This window comes from Rhea pennata, chromosome 1, assembly GCF_028389875.1.
Source record: "Rhea pennata isolate bPtePen1 chromosome 1, bPtePen1.pri, whole genome shotgun sequence".
Taxonomy (NCBI): Eukaryota; Metazoa; Chordata; class Aves; order Rheiformes; family Rheidae; genus Rhea; species Rhea pennata.
Window position 1 is genome coordinate 202,553,311 of NC_084663.1, and position 21,134 is coordinate 202,574,444.

At 34.3% G+C, this 21,134-nt stretch overlaps 1 protein-coding gene across 1 annotated transcript in view; it reads right to left on the reverse strand.

Annotated features, from left to right (window-relative positions):
• CNTN5 (contactin 5) overlaps nucleotides 1-21,134 on the reverse strand; it is a 660,492-nt gene that overhangs the window by 156,192 nt on the left and 483,166 nt on the right. Inside the window, exon 10 of the mRNA XM_062567302.1 lies at nucleotides 8,307-8,409. Within this exon, the coding sequence (XP_062423286.1) occupies nucleotides 8,307-8,409 (103 nt within the window). The remainder of the gene's footprint in view (nucleotides 1-8,306; nucleotides 8,410-21,134) is intronic.

Below are 21,134 nucleotides of genomic sequence, written 5' to 3' on the forward strand. Positions count from 1 at the left end.
TTCTGAATAATAGGTTTGCAGTACAAATAAAAGGAGATAGATTTCTGTATCATGAGCTTTCCTGTTCCTCCTTGACCTCAATTCAAAAGTCCCTCTGTGCAAAAGTTTTAAGCAAGAGTCTGCAAAAATACCTCTAGCATCTTTAAACTAAAGCAAAGCTGTGTATATTACTGAACAATCTTTTAGATAATGTAGGTTTTCTTTTATAGTCATAAAGGAAATAGACTGGTGATATTGCTTCTTTGAGAATAAAGTCCTACTGATGAGAACTTGCTTTATGGTAGGACTGATTTTTTCCATTTTTTGTATGCCATATGTCAAAAGACACTAACTATACATTTCCATATATAAGTATGTTGCAGTTGGAGTGTTTATTCAAAGCAAGGCAGAAGGAGGCCTGGGAGATCTACCATGAGATTTGCCAAAGAATCTATTTACTACACTGCTATGAATGATTGAAATGTTTATAACATCATTATAAAGGCTTAAAGAAAAAAAAATCTACTCAAAGAAAGGTAGAAATCAATCCAGCCTGAAAAATAGCGACAACAGCCAATCCTGCTCTTGCACGGTATGACATAGATTCTTATTCAATATGAACTGAAAATGAACTTTAAAGTGGATGAAAGTCTTAGAAGGATTTATTTAACATAAGCAATATGTACTATGGCCATCAAAGGAAACAAAATCCTGGACCTATTCCTTTCTTACATAAATAAGGTGAGCTGGAAGATGCCATGTTCACATTCAGAACAGTTCCTTCTTCTCATTGGAAGTGTATTTCCAGGGGAATAGACATCCATATGTATACAACTGACAAATCCAGTTGAGCTTTTTCATTTCCCTCTTGGGATTATCCTGTTTTCAGTGAACCTGAAGAATAGCTTCCACAGCATCTAGGTTTGGTATCTGATAGAATTAACAAGATCTTTTTCCTAAAGTGAGAAGCAGTGGGGAGAGATATAAATGATCATTATTTTCTGTGCTACGGGATTTGGAAAACATCTATTCCTATACCAGTTTTTGTCTTTAAACTGAAGATTGATCTTTGCAAGTCATTCTATTTTAATCCCCTATACCAGAGTTTGCCTGTTTTAAAAAGAGGATATAATAATACAGCCATTTAAAAGCTCTGACATCTGTAGATAAAAAGCGGAATATCATAATAAGAACCATTTTTGGGGGTGAAGGCAAATTACTACCTGTGACTTCTACACTGCAATTTCCTTAACACGTAAGCTGCTAAAATTTCAGCACACTGGCTCCATTTGTTTCTTTGTTTCTCATGACAATTCTCCTGTATGTAGGTAAAACACTGACTATATGAATCCTTGCTTTCAGCAAGGAACTGGATCTACAGAATCTAGAATGATTTGCTCTATGGGATCTTGACATGTAATTTTAATGTTCAGACAAGTCAAAATTAGCTTTCTTTTTGCCTGAAAGCTGTTTAAAATCTATTTAGAATTCCTCAACTGTCCATCCTTCATTCATCAATCAAAAACTCAATGCAATAATTCATCATGTCCTTTCTTATTTCGTTTTGGCCAGCAGTACCAATGCAGAGAATAAGAATGTATGCACTACTAGCACAAGGAAATCAGTGGAAATGACAGCTTTTAATGTGCACTGAATATCCTGAATATAGAATCAGATTATTTGTAATACCTCAGGTGTATCTGTATGTCACCGTTACTGGGGGCATAGGCAAGCATGTTCATTTGAAAGTACAGAAACTTAAATCATCTCCAAAATATAATGCCTAAGGAGGAGGAGCTGCTGGTGCTGAATAGTCATGCTACTTCAGACAGTATTTCTGACCTGTATCTCTGACCGCACCAAACTGCAAAGATCTTCTGGCATACCCCAAAGAAATGGTCAAAAGAACTACTTTAGTTGCCTCTAAAAGAGTGAAACTCATTTTATACCGCAGATGTTAGTATCGTTTATACATCCAAGTTCTGTTCCCCTCATATTCAGCAGCCTGCCGCCTTGACTCATCCTGTTGCCCTTGGGATTCGGGGTAACATGATTAACAGAAGTTAGCTGTGAGTGTGTTTTAAACTGTGCTTGTGCATTGGTTCTGCTGCTCCTTGGCATAACACCAGGGCCGGGGCAGGAGTGAGCAACACAGATTTCTATTAAGGAGGCTTATGTCAGAAAAGAGGTGATCTTGGAATAGAAATTTTCATGAGACCTTTTTGACTTAGGATTACTGAGAGGTAGTCAGGTTTTGGGACGATCTTATCTGTCTGAACCCACATCGATTGCAGCTGTCCACAAAAAACACATGAGTATCGTTTCTGAAACAATATGGATGATATAGCCAAGGTAATGCTGGATTTGTCAGGATGGGACAACAGAGGGATGAAAGTCGGACTCAGTGCTGAAAGGCCTGGAGCACAGTTTAACTGTTAGACTGAAAGGAAAAGACATATTTTTTTCAAATTTGAATAGCAGGCAGGGTTATGTTTTATCCAATTTATGCAATTAAGAAATGATATGGGAAAAATACTGGAAGCTTCTTTTGAGATACCAGACAGAAAAATGAGGATGTTAGCTAGAGAAATGTGCAACCTGAATCTATTACTCATTACTTTAGGGTGATTGTCTGAATTTGTGTGTCTGGAAGGACAGATATACCTAAAGTTCAGAGGAAGAAAAACAAGAACAAGGAATATTGAACTATGAAACTTTCACAGGAGTTTTGACCAAAGATGTACTTCTAAAATGTCTTTGACATTCCTTCTTTTTTGAAATTACTCTCCTCTTCATTTCAGTTATGCTATTTGCCAAATGTTGACCAGACTTCACAATTCATTTAACATGAGGGCTTTCAAAGTCCATCTCTTTACAGGTACAAAAAGATTTACAATAATTAGAAACCTTCTCTATAGCCATTCTGCTCTGCTATTGTCTTAATGAGAGATTCAAACAAAAATAACCTCTCTCCTTCAGATATTTCATGGCCACCAAGACACTATACTTAGGCTTTGCTCTAGTCCAATTTTTGTTATGCAAATTTTTCTAAGCTTGGGTAGACAGTCTCCCTGACCTTTGCTTAGATATCTTATTTATTTACCTGAATAGTTTTTGCCTTTCTTTACATATTATAAAAGCTACAGTAAGTACATCTATATAGTCTGTAAGGAAAATATTGATCCTGACATAAAATACATGATTGTATTTTTAATAAAACTTTGAATAACAATTAGAAATCTCTGTTAAAACAGAAAAACGTCAAGAGGATAATATAAAATCCTATATTTCATGGATTTACAAATGTAAGTCATTTACTAACCAGAACTGATTCAAATAATTTATTATTTCAAGAGAACATTTTAGAACATTTTTCAGACTCTAGGTCATTTAACTTCATTCACTCGTGTGATTTAAATATGTAATTTCACCTTCTTTTTTATTTTATTTCATTTAGAAAGCAAGATTTGAAAGTGAACCATCAGCTAAGTTCTTGTAGCCCATGTTACAAATGCAATGAATATTTATGACTGAACTATAAATATCTTCAAAATAGAGTTTACAATGGAATTATTTAAGCAACATTAACTCTAACAAAATGAACAACATTTCTATCATAATAATCTCACTATAATTCATTAAAAATAGAAGTCAATTTCTCTATTTTATTCTTATCTTTAAGTAAGACTGTTTCACAATAAAAATATGGTCTTGACATTACTAAAGTGACCTAATCTGGTATTTACAGAGAATATTGATATACTGTATAAAATATTTCCATTATACAATAATAACATTATTATAAAACAATCTCTCCAATATGCAGAAAATACAAGCACATGGAATATAAGAAAGATTGTCTGTCAGCACTCTTGTATATTGATTCTTTTGATTAAAATGTATCTGCAGATCTATGTGATTAAAGAAAACAACTATAATGAAAAAAAGGATGCATAAAACTACATTTTTTTCAGTAGAGTAATCTTTTAGAGGATCTATATGGCCCAAAGATCCTGTATTAAAAGCAATATGTATACCAGTCTTAACCTTGGTATTCAGACTGACAACATTTGGTGACCCAGTGTAGCCCACATCTTCCAATTTGTTTGAATGAGCAAAAAAATATAATTACCCACTCAAAATTGGCTGCTAGCACATATAAATAAGAATAACATATATATATGTTTTCATAAGAAAAAACATATATATATTTCTGGCTGGACAAAGTAATGAAATATGAGGTTTATATTGAGAATAAAATAGAAGTAGTTGCATGGTGTGATGCATGGCCAAAAATGCAGTGAGAAAAAGGTTGAAGTATGAGAGTGACACAAGGTGAGTGCATTACATACAATTTAGCATTAAAAAATGTGTGGGAGAGAGCAACAGTAGAAGGATTATTTCAATAAAAAAATAGAAACCAACCTAGGGCTATATGCAAAAAAAATACATTAAGAAAAAGGAATAAAGAAGCTATATATTACTGGCTATATATTGCTTTTTATTGTGCTTCTTCCCTCTGGAGACTATGCTCATTCAAGAAGGGTGTAATTTACAGCACTTCACGGCAGCTTGGACAAACAGTCCTTTGTCATTGTTTGAACTATGAAAACTTATTCTTTTTGAGGCTCTTTAAAAACATTCATTTCCATCTACTCCTGCTTTTAAGTCTTATGTCAAAATCATAGCATTAAAGGCATTTATGAGATAAATATACTTCCAAAGTCAGGAAATGTTAAAGTTAAGAATACTCTAGCTGAGTGCAGTTACTGGAAGAACTTCATTACTGAATATGGCATATGGTGGGGACACAAATTAAAGCCATTTTACCTATAAGCACCATGATTTTCGTATTTTTAATGGAGAGCAAAATGAAGTCAATAGAATTCTTCTCTTTGAAAAAGTACATGAAAAATAAATGAAAGAATTAATCGACTACTATCTTGCACGTGAATTTAGCATTATTTGAGAGAAATTGCAAAAGGCAGCACCTTATGACAGCAAGCAGTGCAAGAGAAATTGCATTAATGGAGCAGGAAATGTCAGGAATACTGTAATCCATACAAGTATGTCAGCTGGGAAAGTCATAGCTTCTTTACTATAGCCTACACACAGAATAAGGCCATGATTTGTCTTGCTCATTTATATAATAATAAATGATATTAGAGTGATGATCTTGTTAGAGAACCAGGATAATTTGGGCAATAAGCAATTCCCTGATTATCAATGAGCATATTTATTTGTTATACCAAAAATTAGCTTGCCTTTCTAAATAAGAATGGCTACCTGGCACAAACAGTGAAAACGGTGTTAACTGAAAGAAAATATTAATGACCTACCGATTAGAGAAAAGAAATTTGCAGATGTTTTGAATTTTTCCATTCAATAATATTCCACACAGACCCTTTCCAAATTTATATATATATATATATATATATATATATATATATATATATATAATGTATGCTTAATGTTAATTTTGGACAGATCTTGAAAGTCTTTTCTGACTTTTTTTTTCTTCCAAAAAATATGGTTCTCTGGCATATCAGAAAACAAAAAGTTTTAAGTGCTCCTAATTGAAATGACATAATGATATGGGTGGCAAAAAACGCAGCTGAATGCTACACATGCAAATATATATGAAATGCAGAGGTAATCAAAACATAAAGTTGTTGTGGGGATATGACAGTAAATATGGCAGTAAAAACAACCTTTCAGTAAAAGTGAGCCAGCATAAATACACACCACAAATCATAGATCTCTAATTGCAAAATACACACTGATATATATATATTACAGTCAATTTTATTTCTAGCTCCTCTGTCTGCCTGTCAAGTCTTCTGCTACACCTCAATAACTGATCATGGACCTGTACAGTGATTTCTTAGCCAATGACTGTTGCCCAATATCAGTAACACTGTCTAATACAAACAACATCATTTTGAAACATTTCCCTCCTGTCTTATTTTGAATTCTTTAGTATCAGCAAAGTCTATTTAAAAGTGACGTCAGTAACATAATAGTTCCACTTGTAACTGGATCAGCTACATACTGTTTGGGTTAGAATAAATTCCTTTTCAGGAGATTTCTGCCTGTCAAGCAATTGAGTAATTTGATTTTAGTTTGGAGACAAAAGGTGTTCAGCTCCAGTTTATTTATTTTTAATTCCTGCAGATGTAGTAACTGGCAGTTCTAAATAAACACTATCAATAAATCATAAATCTGTAACTAAAGACTAGGCTTTTCCTGGAGTGTTTGCCAAATTCCAGCTAATGGAATTCTCTGCAGAATCTCTGTCATTCTCATAATTACAGCGGGTAGAGGAGCGACTGCGTCAGGTGGCTGTATTAGAGCACGAGGAAAATAGCGGCACACGGGTTTCGAAACTGTAATAATTTGTGTTTCATTTACACTAGGAATGCAAAAAACCAAAATCTCAAAATGCCAAATAAAGAAAGAACTAGTTAGTTTCAGATTCCGTTTTAAAATGTGGACTCATTGCAGTGTAACAAGAAAATATCTGGAAAAGGTGTAAGGAGTGAGAAATAGGGGCAAAAATGAAAAAGAATAGGAAATCTCTTGCCTTTCTACCTCCCACCTCAGCCGCCAGGTTTCAAATGAGGCCTGAAATGTCATTCATGTAATTATTACCATATCTAGTTGAAAGTAATTTCAACTCAGCTGATTTGATTGTGCATTAACGGCTGTGAAAAGAAGATAAAGAACGCGTATGGTAAAAATAGTTGGTCATTACACTAGCAGCAAATGGGGTCAACTTATTAGATAACCTTAATTTCCTTGATAGTTCAGATGTTTTGGAGTATTTTTTTGTTTGTTAGAGGTTAACATCAAATACGAACATGGAAATAATTGAAGCTTTTGCTGTCAAACTTAGTCTCACTTGTGTGGCTGTTTGAATACTGACTGACTTTTTGAGAGGGTTTAGTAAATCTCAAGGTGCTGATGATAGAGAGCATTTGTAGCTGCCTTTCTTGCCTGTCAGTGATCGATGCAAAAGACGACGTTTGCCATGCCTCCTCTTCACGGCGAAAATGACAGTAGGCTTGGAATCTGTCAGCAGTTGCAATTTAATTCCAGAAAAATGAGGAAAAAACTTGAAACATGCTGGTTACTGTTTCAGCCATCGCCAAGAGACTAAAAGGGTCTCATTGCCAACTCTTGACCTGGCAGAAAAGTAGTTTAGCATTGCTGACAGAAGAGAGCCTGGAGCCTCCAACCTTTACCAAACAGCTCTTTCCTCATATTTTTCAGCATTTTAGGGAATGGTGCTTCTAGTTGTTGCTTTTCTATCCCCTCTCAGGTACCTCTTTCCTTATCCTTACTATATAAAACATAAAGCTTATATTTTACCGTATGGAATTTCTCCTTTCCTATTTGCTTTCCAAACAACGGAACTGAGGAATGAATTTGCAAAATCCATTCTCCTGATTTCTCCCTCCCTGGGGTCTGTGGTCTCCAACACTTTGTTTGGACTGATTAGACTGTGTCTGGTCTCTCCTTCAACTTCAATGGGCATAAATAGATAAAATTAGAAAACATTGCCAGAATTCCTCTAAAATTATTTATGAATATTCTCTGTTGACCTGGTCATTGAAGGTATCCGATCTTAGCTAAACAATTGTAGATTGTCAGGAGAAATAGGCAACAAGGGAAACAAAAGACTCAGACAAATCTTGTCCAGCCAGTAAATAGGAATTATTAAGAGAAATTGCTGAACAAAAAAATCCAGTCACACGTGAAGGTCAAAATGACTATGAAAATGAAGAAGAAAAAATCCCCAAACCCAAAACAAAATCTCTCTCAGGTAATGAGGAAATATCCTAATATCCAGGAGTCCTAGTAGCTCAGGTACAAAATAGGTAATTGCCATTGCCACAAAGTGTATTAAGACATAGAACATTTTACTGCTCTCTTAATACATAAACTATGTATTAGGGAAAAAAAGCTATTTTGTTTATACTCCAACTTAGATAATGTGGCAGAAAAAAATGTGGAATTTACTGATTTGCACTATCACAGTGAATAAATAGGTGAGTCTGATAAACAGAAGACTTTAATAAAAACATTTTTGTTTGTAAGAATGTTATTTTCATTCTGACAAAGAGTATTTTAACTTACATGAATTACTATCCACAGAAATGGCTGGGCAGGGAATTCATAATTGGTTCCTTAGTCAAATGGTTACTTTGTGTGTGCAGTAAGGACTGTCTGTTAAAATGAAATCCAGCAAGGTAATGAGACCCCAGATTATGCCTGCCACATCTTAATGAACAGTGCTGTCTAATTATGAAAGAAACTCTACTTACTTGCCAAGTGCAAAACACTCCATCTTAACAGTAGTTCCTCGAGCAGCTGTAACTGTGTAGGGAAAATGGACTTCAATTTTTGGTTCATATTCTCCCATCACACCTGGAAAATAAAGAATATTTATATGAAATATCACCAATTTTCCATATGCTGAGATTACCACAGAGAAACCCTGCGGCTTGCTTTTTGAACCTACACAGCAGCAAAGCTGGTAATTGATAAAAATAGCCTCATTTAATGCAATATGCTCTGCTTAGGTCCTATACATATTCTAAAATGCTCTTTAGGGTTACCAGCAGCACAACAGCAAATTTAAAAAAAGGATTTATTTTCTCAATCATAGGTTAATGTTTATGGTTTGAAAGATTAAAGTAGGCAATCAGTTTTAGAAGGATGAGATATTTCATAGACCTAAACTTTGTTTACCAGTGTAGTGACAACTGTGACATATAAATCAACATATCATGTTGCGTGCAATTGAGACCTTCCAGAATCAGCAAGAAAAAGTCAAATGTTGCAAAGGCATTTGTGTACACAGACACAGGCACACAGGTGTGCATGTGCAGAGTTCAGATATTTTCTTTTCAATGGCCTTTTTAATTTAGAATATCACTTATTAATCAAGACAACATGCTCAGCACTGTTAAACACAACTATAACACCATTCAGGGATGTCAAAAATATAACCATTGACATTAACAGAGTTATCTGCAATTTTTTGTGGAGTGACTGACAGCTTTAGAGTATTTCAAGACTTTAGGAAATGAGAAATGAGCAGTGAAGGGAGAGAGATTATGTAAGGTGAGGTGAGAAGTTTGTATTCGATATGACTTAAAAAGAGGAAATGTCATAGTCAGAATGACAGGAGGAGAACATGACTCTAACAGCTGTGTTCAGTCACACAGAGTATGGGCTTTGGGGGTAGGTGATACCTAGGAATTAAAACCTATATTAAGCAAAGTAAGAATTATTCAGATTTTTGGATGAGAAAAATTGAATAAAATGTGATTTTTGGACATAATAAGCAGATAGCAGCAGCAAAATAAGTCCAGTCTAAATCTATTAATATCATACAAGAGGCTCCAAAGAATTCTAGTGCAAGAAAATAGGAATAAGAAAGAAAAAATGAGACAACTTAGCAAGAAGAAAAAAAGGAAAGAAACAAAATGATGAACACGAAAGCAAAGAAATATAAGATCTGCAGGTGAGAGAAGACTAGTTGCCATGAACGAGCAGGAAAAATAACCCACATGTACATACATACATACACACACACATATATATTGATTCCTCAAATGGTAAACCATATATTCCTGTTTTGGTTTTTGTTTGGTTTTGGTCTGCTCTCCTTTTCAGAGAGACCAAAAAAAAAAAAAAAGAAAAAAAAAAAAAAAAAAGAAAAAAAAAGAAATATTCCTTCCAAATGAGATTGCAAATTCATGATTAAAAATCTATTCATTTAAATATGTCCTTAGGAGTTTAGGTTAGACAGAAAATCTAAATGTGCTTGATTTATGAATCAAATGACAACAAAAGGAGAAAGCATAAAATACTTCTAATCCAGACAATGTAATTCCATAAATAACCTGGCTTTATAAGTAGCACTGAATTGCTTAAAAAAAAAATAATTTGGCAAGTATTAAAGATAGTAGCAATAGTGACCCATTTTCCCTCAAAATCATCATTAAATCATTACTTTGACTGTTTTATGAAACCTTGGAGAAACACTACCCCTTGTATGAAAAGCAAAGCCAAAGCCTAGACTAGTTCTATCATTAAAGATCAGAAAGGTTTTTTTGCAGAAAAAAAGGAAATTATCAAATTTATCCTGAGTATTCAAAGTGGGTAAGGACACCAACTCAATTCTACCTAATTGAATTTTTTTCTATCCCAGATTAAGGTCATTCATAACTTAATCCACAGTAAAAATGTCCACACTGGCTCATACTCTGTCAGTAAATTTCGTAACTTAAACGTCTTGTGAAAAAGTATTGTTAGTAGAAGTTACATTCTTGGTAGAAGTTATAAACCAAACTTCTACCTGATGATTTCCTTTACTGCTTTCTTTTCTTTTCTTTTCTTTTCTTTTCTTTTCTTTTCTTTTCTTTTCTTTTCTTTTCTTTTCTTTTCTTTTCTTTTCTTTTCTTTTCTTTTTTCTTTTCTTTTCTTTGTGTGTGTGTGTGTGTGTGTGTGTGTGTGATTGATTATGAATATCAGTTTCTGATTCATCTCAATAGAGTCACCCATCATTTTATAAGACATCTGTCATATCCCCTGTTGGCTCTGTCTTTTACAGACAGAAAAATCACAGACTATTAATTCTTCCTCCCCCAGAAACTTTAATAACTCAAGATCATTCTTAATGCCTCTGTTGTATTGTTTCACATTCTATTATGTCTTTTTGAGATGGGAATATGAGAACAGCAGGGCGATACTGAAATCATGGATCTTTCTATCTCTTTTTTTTTTTTTTTTTGGTTACTGTTGGTGGTGGTGAGTTTTGTGTCTTTTTTCTCTATTATTTTTCTGACCATTCCACTCTACTTGGCTTTTTGCACTGCTGATCAATGAGCTGATATCTATCCACAACGGTGCCATGATCTCTTTATTGATTGCTGATACTACTAAAGCTTTATATTTATAAGTTTAGCTATTACATAATTTGATACTGGATGTCATTATCACAAACCCCTCTAGTATCATGACATCCTTTTGCAGCTCTTAATGATTAGTTTTAACTGCCATGAAAAAATTTGTATCAACAAGCTTCTCTTCTTCAGCGTTCACTTCCTTTACAGATTATTTGTGTGTTGAATGGTGAAAAACTTTTCTGTTTCTTCACTAATAATGTCCCTTTATTCTGAAAACTGATCATGCACTTCTATAAAAGGTTGAATTTTGTATCCATTGTTTATTCAGAATAGGACTACACTTGATCCTCTCTGAGAATTGAATTTCTTTGCAGCCTTTGATGAATGACTTCGTCCAGAGCTTTTTGAAATTAAAGTACATTGTGCTACCTAGACCACCCTTATCCTTATTCGCTCTGACTCTTCGGCAAAGTTGTACAAAAATGAGGACATGATTCCTCTCTGTAAAAGCCATTTTAATAATGTATACTAATACAGTAAGACTACTATATGGTTACATGAAAAATAAAATCACACTTTTCCTTGCATTTTCTATCAAAATGCTTGATATAGAAGTCAGACTTGCTGGTCTGTGGCTCCTTGGATGCTTGTAGGAATCTTTTTTTATTTTATTTTTATATTTTTTTAGAAAAGCCATTGTGTTTCTACCTGCTATTCCTCTAGGACTGAGGGATAAAGTACACATCCCCCTTCCTCTAGAACCACTGTGTGAGTTTGGCCTTTGTGATTTGTTAGTATTTATAACATCAGTATTTACTCTAAAATTTCTTCTACTGGAAGTGCAATTATGAGAACTTAAATCTTGTTATGGGAAACTCCCTAAATTCCACTGTAATGAACCCTGCTGATAATTCATTTAGCTTTTATGATGCAGCCTTCTGTCCCTTAGATGTTCTTTTTAAACTTTATATTTTGATTGTGCAGACTGTCTGAAAGGTTTAATGATTTTATGAGTTTAAAAGTTTTTTATGCCTTAGCATACAACTTTATTACTGCAAATTGATTTTTTGAATTGTCATATACTATTAAACATTTGCTTTTTTAACCCTGAAAAAATGCATATCAGAATATAATTAAATTATTCTTCCCTTTCAAATTGTACAGTGCTTATGAACACATTTGTTGGACAAATTATCTTTCAAATCTTATATTTTAAACTCCCATTAACTCCCATTAGTAGATGCAATCCGCACCAATATCAAATGCTCATTGCAAGTCAAGTCATCATTTTATATTCCTAATGAAATGCTGATATGCTAATGATTTGTTCCGTGTCCTGTTCTTCTGGGCTATTGTTATATTAGCAAGTGACATGCCTGTGGCAACTGGCAGAAAGACGTAGAAAAATTACTGAGCAATTGCTTGGGGTCTCTATGATACCAATGTTCCTTGTGAAAGAAATTAGGAAACAAAAGTCTATTATAGCAAAGGGACATTTTTCATCTTTATTATTCATTATCTTGGAGACCTATGTGGCTATTACATTTGCATAGGCATCAAGGGAATTATCAAGGCCTTAGCTTCCTAAATTTTACTATAATTTATTTGCCATAGCTACTGTATCTCCAGACTCATTATCTTTCCCAGTTTCTGTTTTGGTCACTATGAGCCAGTAATAGTAACATAACCATAATCTGTACTTTCATCAATAATTGTATTCATTTGCATCAGGTGTTAAAAGAAACCTGAACTTTTGGGAAATATGTAGGCCTTGAGCCAGGTACATTAGAATCAATCTCTCTCAAACTTATATACAAGACTCTCTTCCAGACATTTGGTTAAAGCCATAAAGAATTCCTCCAGTCATTTTTTATTTCCAGTTAATAGACCTGAAACATAAAAGTGATCAGCACAGAATAAAAACATAATATAAGATTTTGAAATTGATACCAAATCACAGAGATTACTTGGTCTGAGCACTGTAGTTGGACAGTGAGCTAATCTCATGCTTCCGTGCCTCCCCTTTCCACGAAAACATCTTCCTTTTCACAAACTTCTACCTCCCTGCTTCACAGAGACGATCCCAGCAATTCAGTTTTCCTTAGATTAATTAGCTTACAACACTCCCAACTTCATAAGCTGTGCCTTCTCAGCCATTCAGCAGGGTGCAGATTTAAGAAAGAAACTGCTGAACTTGTGGTTGGTATCAAATGCACTGGTCCAAAATAATCCAATTTATCAAATCATGAATGCCTAATGGGGATTAAAAAGGGGGGTTAAAACCCACTTTTTCCTTTTTGTTTAGGTAAATCTTATATTTGAACTTTATTCTGAGACAAATTATCTTACCTAACATCTGCTGATCTCTTGATGTGCACCAGAAGGAGAGTTTTCTGTGTTACTGCCCAACTAGAGCCAGGCTGGACAGTATATTTACTGTCCATCCTTGCCAGGTGAAGTTTAACAGAGATGACTCACTAATGACATGTCTATTTTATCTCTGATTATTGAAAAAGGGATCATTTCAGATGATTGAACACTTCCCAGGACTAAACACATCTTAACCTTGTTAAAATTAACAGCTTTTTAGTCACACACAGCCAGAAACAGAGTATAATATTTATAGAAGAGATAATTCCCTATTCCTTCTTTCAGATATGTTTTTACAACCATGAAATTATCAGAGGACAATTATAACATATTCTCTGACTCACGTAAGAATAAATCAAAAAAAAAAAAATTTTAATTTTAATAAGTGGTTTCATTCAATAAATTGTTCCACTGACTTGGCCGCAGATCTGTGACTTGAGTTCAAATCTCTGCTACCCAAAGTGTCCTATGTACCTTCAGACACACTGCTGTCCGCATTTTAGTTTTCCTTCATGAAACAGAGATAACACAATTCATTAAATCACAATAATGTGATCAACACTGACTGTGAGGTGCTCAAATACTACAGAAATAGATGTAATAGAATTACAAACATTTACAGACATGGCTACAGCTTACATTATCCCTCATTTACATTATCCCTCTGGGCCACCTAAGAGAAATGGAGAATGGGATAAAGTCGCAGGACTGCTGCCTGATTGTCAGTCCTTTCTACGGGGAAGCGCGGCCAAAGGAGCCGCGGGCAGAATATCCGTCACGACCTCTTTGAGCAGCACTGCTCTGCCTCTTCCCCCTGCCTGCCAGTCCACGACTTTGGCAAGCTCAAGTGGAGTGTGTAGAAGAGTTGCGAGTCTACCCACACAAGAACATTTTTTTTTCTTTTTGCCCACACATGAAAATAAGCTACCAAGAAATGTCTACCACAAAACAGACAAATAAGGTCTGTCCGTACAGATATCTTCTTACTTCATCTGCCTGGACTGTGGAGGCTAACTTTTCCTTTCCTACCCTCTTGAATCTCTCAGAGAATAAGCTTTCATGATGATTCCTTAAATCACCTCAGCAGTAATGATCTGGGTTTGTTTCAAACTGGTTAAATTATAGCTCTTTAACTCAGATCATAAACTTATTTTGAATGGAACATGTTACAGAGGATGCTCTTGCATAAGGAGCTGATAAACTTCTAAAGCAGTAGCTAGAAAAGAACACAAGATTTCTGATTAAACATCACTGGACTGCTAGGGAGAAAATGAAACCTACAGATTGGCTATGCTATATATTCAGGAGAAAAATTAGGCACAGATTTATGCTTACCATTAATTTATTAGCAAAAGAGACAAACTGTGTTACTGGAAATTTGTCTGAGAGCTTTGGGCAATGTCCCTGATCTTGATCAGACAGTGTAGGAATGCTAAACTATATCTTTTACAGTCTGTATACATCACAAATTTATTGATAATTCTTTCAAGTTCGGATGTGTTTGCCAATTTCTGGGAAACGTTTTGAAGAGTGATGGCTTGTCCTGGTGTGTAATAAAATTTTAATAATTTTGCAGGTCAGAAAATGTGTTTCTTATCTCACTGGAATTACTATCTGTGGCATGAATATTTATTCAAAAATATGAAGATTTTGACAAAGAGACCATGGCAGTGATGTTCATGTATCATTTCTTGCACGATGTCCTATCAATAATCTGTGATGCAAAATAGGCTTGTCCATCATGGTCTTTTTGTGACAAATGAATATTTAGCATTTTTCTTGAAGACCTTCATTTCTAAGTATAAATATTTATTTGAAAGAAAGACTACAGAATGCAGACACTTAAATGATAGTGCAAATCACAGTGTAAATGAAATTGATTCAAAAGTAAAGATGATACCCATCATTACCTCCTGTCTACAGAAGAAATTTTTCAGTGCATTGAGTAGAATTTATTGACTCTCCTGCCATTAATCTTATCGCAAGGGAGCAGCACCCGCTCTAAGTCTCTAAATATTTACTCTAAGAATGGTTGTTGTATGATAATTATCTGCAATATTCCTTTCACTTAGAGATCTCTTAGCCAAATTTGACCAATACATTTATCCCATGAAAAGCCCTAAAGATGTCTATGTGGAATTCTGCTCTGTAATGCGCTGACCAGCTAAATTATCACAGATTTTTTTCATAGTCTAGTCAGAGAGCAAATCCTATCACATAGCAATGAATGGGAAAAAGAAGACCTTTCCTAGTATCAAAAGATATGTAGTAATCTAGTTCCTAGGAAAAAGAATACAGCAGAAGAAAGGAATAAACTCTTCTATAGTTTATAACTCAGGGCTAAGATGTTTATATATTTCTAAGTATGGAGGTATAAATGCAAAAAAAGGGTGCATTTAACCAAAACAAATCATTTAACTGACATTTAAATACAACTTAACTCTTCACACTTTAAATTTGATTTTTCCAGCCCATTTCACTACTCCAGGACTTATTCTCTGAACTCTGTCTAAGTAGCCCTCACCTTGCAAGAAACAGGATTTCTGGCATGAAATACATCTTAGTTATTCATAAACGTGTCATTCATACTCATGAGAGCTTTCTAGCTCTCTTAACCAAAACAGAGTACAACTAAGAGCACTTCATTTTCAAAATGTAAGTGGGTATGTTATGACCGAAGTAAAGAAGGCTGAAGTTGGTCCATAAGGACACAAAGGCAACGAGGTAAGCTCAGAACAAGCAATGAGGGGAGCAGTGGTATTTTCTCTAGTTCTTCAAACGAGAGTCTGAAATTTCTAGTTTACTGTTTGGCCTGGAGACATTTCTGTTTATATGTGTTTGAAAAATCACTTAGTGGCAATGACCAAATTTGTCAGCTCTCCTTCCTACTGAGAGAAGTCTTTATTGAGCCATGTCTTAGACTTCACTTAAACAGACTTCTTACTAATCAGTTAAGCCCTTCTGCTAAAGACAGCACATCTGGCATTGGATCCAAATTTCACCTTCTAGACATTCAAAGATGAGGGTCTGACCAGCTTGTATACAACATTCTATCACAAAGAAGAATACGTATTTGCATATGTATTTGCATACATATTCAATATTCAAATTAACATTCGTTATCTACAGGAGTAATATTTGCGAGTAGCCGTACACATCAGCAAAAATGAGAACTCCTTTATACCAGAACATATGCAGTCTTGCATGAGAAACCTAAGAATGAGTCAACAAGAGTGTGAGGGAACTCAAGAGGGCATAGGAAGTGTGTATATTTTCTTTCTTTCTTTTCTTTTTTTTTTAAGGAAAAAGATAGTGTGCTGAAGTTTACTCAAGAAATCCTTGACAAACCTGCTTTTAAGCATCTCTGGCCAATATTTATTTATAAGACCATTCCTTTTTTCCAATTATCTACGGATTATCTAAGCTGGCCTTACAAAAGCTATTCAGAAACCTATAAATATTATTAACCTAAATGCGTACTGAGAGGAGGGGCTAATTTTCATAGGATTTCTAATTACCTTGCTGATTGCAGATTCACTGTTCTTGAAGAACCTCATTTATCCTACAATAAATGACATAAATATTTGTACTTCAAATCTGATATTAAGTTCCATTTTTGTTGCAATCCACACTAAGAGATGAAAACAAAATATTTCTCCTGTTCGGGTACCAACAGTGTTAAAATGATTGTAGCATGCAGAGAGGAAATTTTCGTTCGGTTCTAATCAATTAGGACACAAACTGGTGTTACTCTGATATTCGATGTTATCTAATTAACTGAAAAGTTCTTCCTAAATGGGAAATGCCTTTCAGTTGAAACTCCTCAGATAGCCAAGCAAATATTAGCATCCATTATTTCCTCAATAATAAAGACCAAACTAACATTAGTGTTTCTCCTCTGTTAGCAAGAGCTGCTGAAATACCCATTATTTTGAGCCAACAGAAACAAATCATCCTTGTTATAAACTTACTACAGTCCTAACCCCAATCTAAAGGCCTGCTGTTCACAAACAAATTATTTCACGACGTTGACAAGATCAGTAAGCTGACAAGCTGTTCTTATTTGAACACTGTCACATTCCACCAGTGCAAAGCAAGCAGACACATGTGCATATATATCTAAGATCGTGGGACAGGACATATAATGTTATATATGATTATTCTTAACAATCTGAAGCCATTTGCAACTATAAAGATTATTTTTGTTGCCACTTTGCATAAATCTTAATTAAGTCGCCATTAGTTATAATATTACCAGCACACTTCTGTCTGAAATTTTAATAGCTGCAGTTTCATGTAATATCATTCCAGCTACTGAATTGAACTTAGAGGAGTACTCTTTTTCCAGTTAGTTTATTTTATGCTTTTGACAGTATTCTACATATTCTATGGAACAGTTAATTCTTTGTGTAATAGTTTCATAATCATAGATTCATAAATCATCAAGAGGATGAATGAAATGAGAACATGGTTGCAAAAGAGAAGAAAAAGTGCAAAATGATACGGGGATGTATCTAGAATCTTAAGCTCCTTTAGCTACTTAAAAAGAGCAACAATTACATTCCTGACAGACAAAGTTCCTGCAAGCTAGTGGGACAACTTAGTAGTAATACTCCCTGAATGAAGTTATCTTATCAGAGCTCAAAGTAAAATCAATTCATAGCTAATTATTTTTCAGAAAGCAGGAGTTTCCCCCCAGGAAAGGGACTCTTTCAAGGTCTAGTCCCATCTCGGAACATCATGAGGAGTTCCAACAGTTTCCAGCCGATCCAGTTTTGTATAGCTGCACAGATTGCCACTCTTGGAACATGAGAAATATGACTTGATATTTAAAAGTATAAGTTAATGATCTTGCAATATAGCATATAAGAAAGAAACAGACTACAAGGCCAGAATATCTAAACTACCTGATAGGATTTAATCACAGCTGGATAAGTGTTTTCAGCTCCCATAACAATCCAGACACCCTTTGTGTCTTCTAGAATTCAGTCCCACATGAACAAATGCATCAGAAGACAAAACCAATAATGCAAGTAGAAAAAAAAAAAATCTGTGCATTTTTTGGAAAAGGAAAGGAAAAATGACAGATTCATAAAACATTAAGGTCAACCTTTAGGCAAATGTTTTTGTGCTAATTATCAGTTAATTAAGGAATACCAACATCTTAATGGAAACAAGTGGCTTATGTCTGTGACTTGTTAGGTTTGCTCTATTCCATTAAATTATATACGTTATTTATTAACTTTCTATCCAATTGTGGTCTTTTTAATGTTTATTTTCTACCATTGGGAAAATTATTGTTACTTGTTCCAAACTCATCGTGATTTGGGAAACAACTGTTTCCAAAATATACCAAAGGTAAAGCTGAGCAAGCACATACAGAACGCATTCTCATAAAAGTCAGAATAAACATCCTTAATACTTAGATATCCATACTACCTATGGCTATCTAATACTATTAATCACATGAAAAGTGTCACCAAAATCTGCAGGATTAGAGCAGACAAAACTCAATTTACAGAACTATAATGACATTAAAAAAAAATATGAAGGCTTGGCTATTCATTCAGTTAAATGAGAATATGTCTGGTCAGATGTAGTGACCTCGGTTGAGTTAGTCTAATTTACTCTAAAAAAGCACAGTAGAAAGTGTTCTCTGGTGTCTGGAATGCTACTGGTTTTCCATTTTCTGGAAATTTCACTGTAGCAAAACAACTTAGACACTAGTAACAAAAATAAAATGGAGAATAACTTAATTCTCTTCTGTAATAATGTTGATGTTAACAACTTTTTAAGAAAAATAAAAACAAGACAAAAAAAGGAAGAAAAATTGGAAGGAAAAATGTGGACTTGAAATAACTGCCTTGTGCTATGAAACATCAAGTGTTTTATACTCCCTAGGTTTCTATTTCCTAAATTTGTGGAGGCTTTCTGTTGTTTTTACTAATTAAGGCATTTTACTGCTCCCAATCAACATTCAAGCATGGAAAGATCCATTTTAACAGCACTTTTTATTATTTGTAAACAGTCATTAAATAATTCCTCAAAGTTTCTAATATATTATAAAGTCAGTTGATGAAATGATGCATCCTTTTTTTCTGATAAAACTTTTAATCTTCTCAGATAGAATTTTAAAGTGTTTTTATAACCCAGCTTGAAGTGAAATTGAATTGTACAAAATGACTGATTGTCAAGGACATCTGAACAAATGAGGTATTCATTTTATTCAGAATCCATTGAAGGATTTCTTGATGTTTTTATTTAATTTGCTCCGTATCAAGAAGCTAAGTTCCCCTTTGAGACACATCACTAAAGAAATAAAAGATTAATGAAAGGCAAGGAAATTCCTACATTCTTGTAGAGTTTGACAGAAAGCCTTGATATTACTCTATTTTTTCCTCATAGAGAAACACAGAACAATGTTCTCATAGGAGTGTTTTGCCACAGGCTGTCCAGTCCTCTGGGAATAGGCACTGCCTGACATCACAAATAAAAAAATAAGCAAACACACATGAGGAAGAATGACAAATACATCTGGTAAAAGACTTTTGAAGTAATGTATAGATATATCCAATGAAAAGAAACTACATTTTTTTCTTTATATATATATATATATATATATATAGTTCTATTTGTAAAAGCTGTTTAAAAGTACAAGTTCTTCATATTGTTTCTGATAAACGTGTTGACTAGCTGGTATGCTGACCACTAGAACGCAGGAAGCTGTGTGATTTGGGGACTTAACTGAATATTTGAAAAGCAATTGGAAGTGATTCAATTCATCTTTTAACCACGCTTAACAAATAATGACTATATATGGCTAAGTGCCATAGTCAAAATGACTAGCCACATAGTAGTAAGTCAATTTTTAGGAATATGGCATTTGTTCCAATGCCATCCTAAATTTCTTATGTGCTTATGATAGTTCACCCTTGGCTCTCTCTATTTTCACAAATTATTTTCTTTAACTGTAATGAGCATCTTTCCTTTAGCAGCTGTATTGTCTCATACTCTGGAGTATAATGTATGCACATTTTTAAAATTCTGTCATCAGCCTTTAACATTAGCCAGTGAGCAAGGACATATAACTTAAGTAACTTGTACCAAAAAGAAAAAGAGCAATATTGTTAATTGGCTTTTTTACCTGCAATTCTAGATAGACTTTAGAAGATACCTATTACTGCATTCTGTTGAGAAGGTGAGAAGAATGTAGATAAATAATGAGACCTAGTGGCTAAATAATAGTTTTCCTTAATTTTTTCTCAAGGTGAGTTTATGGAGGCTGCAAAGTTAAGTGGAATGGTCTGGGTCTGCACTGAGAAACTTGCTCAATCACACAGGAAAAGCAAGCTATTTGCTAGAGAATGCGAAGGAGCTCCATTGTAATAGGAGGAGTTTTCAAAAATCTCAAAAGCTAAAAATTAAGGCATGCACGCCTGGTAGAAATGCATGCATATATAAAAAGGATTTGGGAAATTGTTCAGGAGCAGTCCATCTATGTGCAAATGTCTCCCCCTTATTCCACACTGTTCAGAAGGTTGGATTATCACAGTTGTATGACAGCTAGCCATGAAGCACGGGCTTGCCTGAGGCTGGTATACTACCCACTTGACATTCAGGAAAATCTGCACAGTTTTCCTTCACAGATTTCAGATTTTAGCTCAGTGTTGTAGACTGTTGCCTTTATCATTATTTGCTCTCTCCACTTTTGATATTGTAACAAGTGTGCTTGTATACTATTAGTACATTATGTATAATTAATCTGTGGAATTTCTGCATACACTTGGAACCCAACAAAAGCATGAAAAACTATGTTATAAAGGAACAATAGTGTAAGATATGAATAATAAATATGACATAATAAAA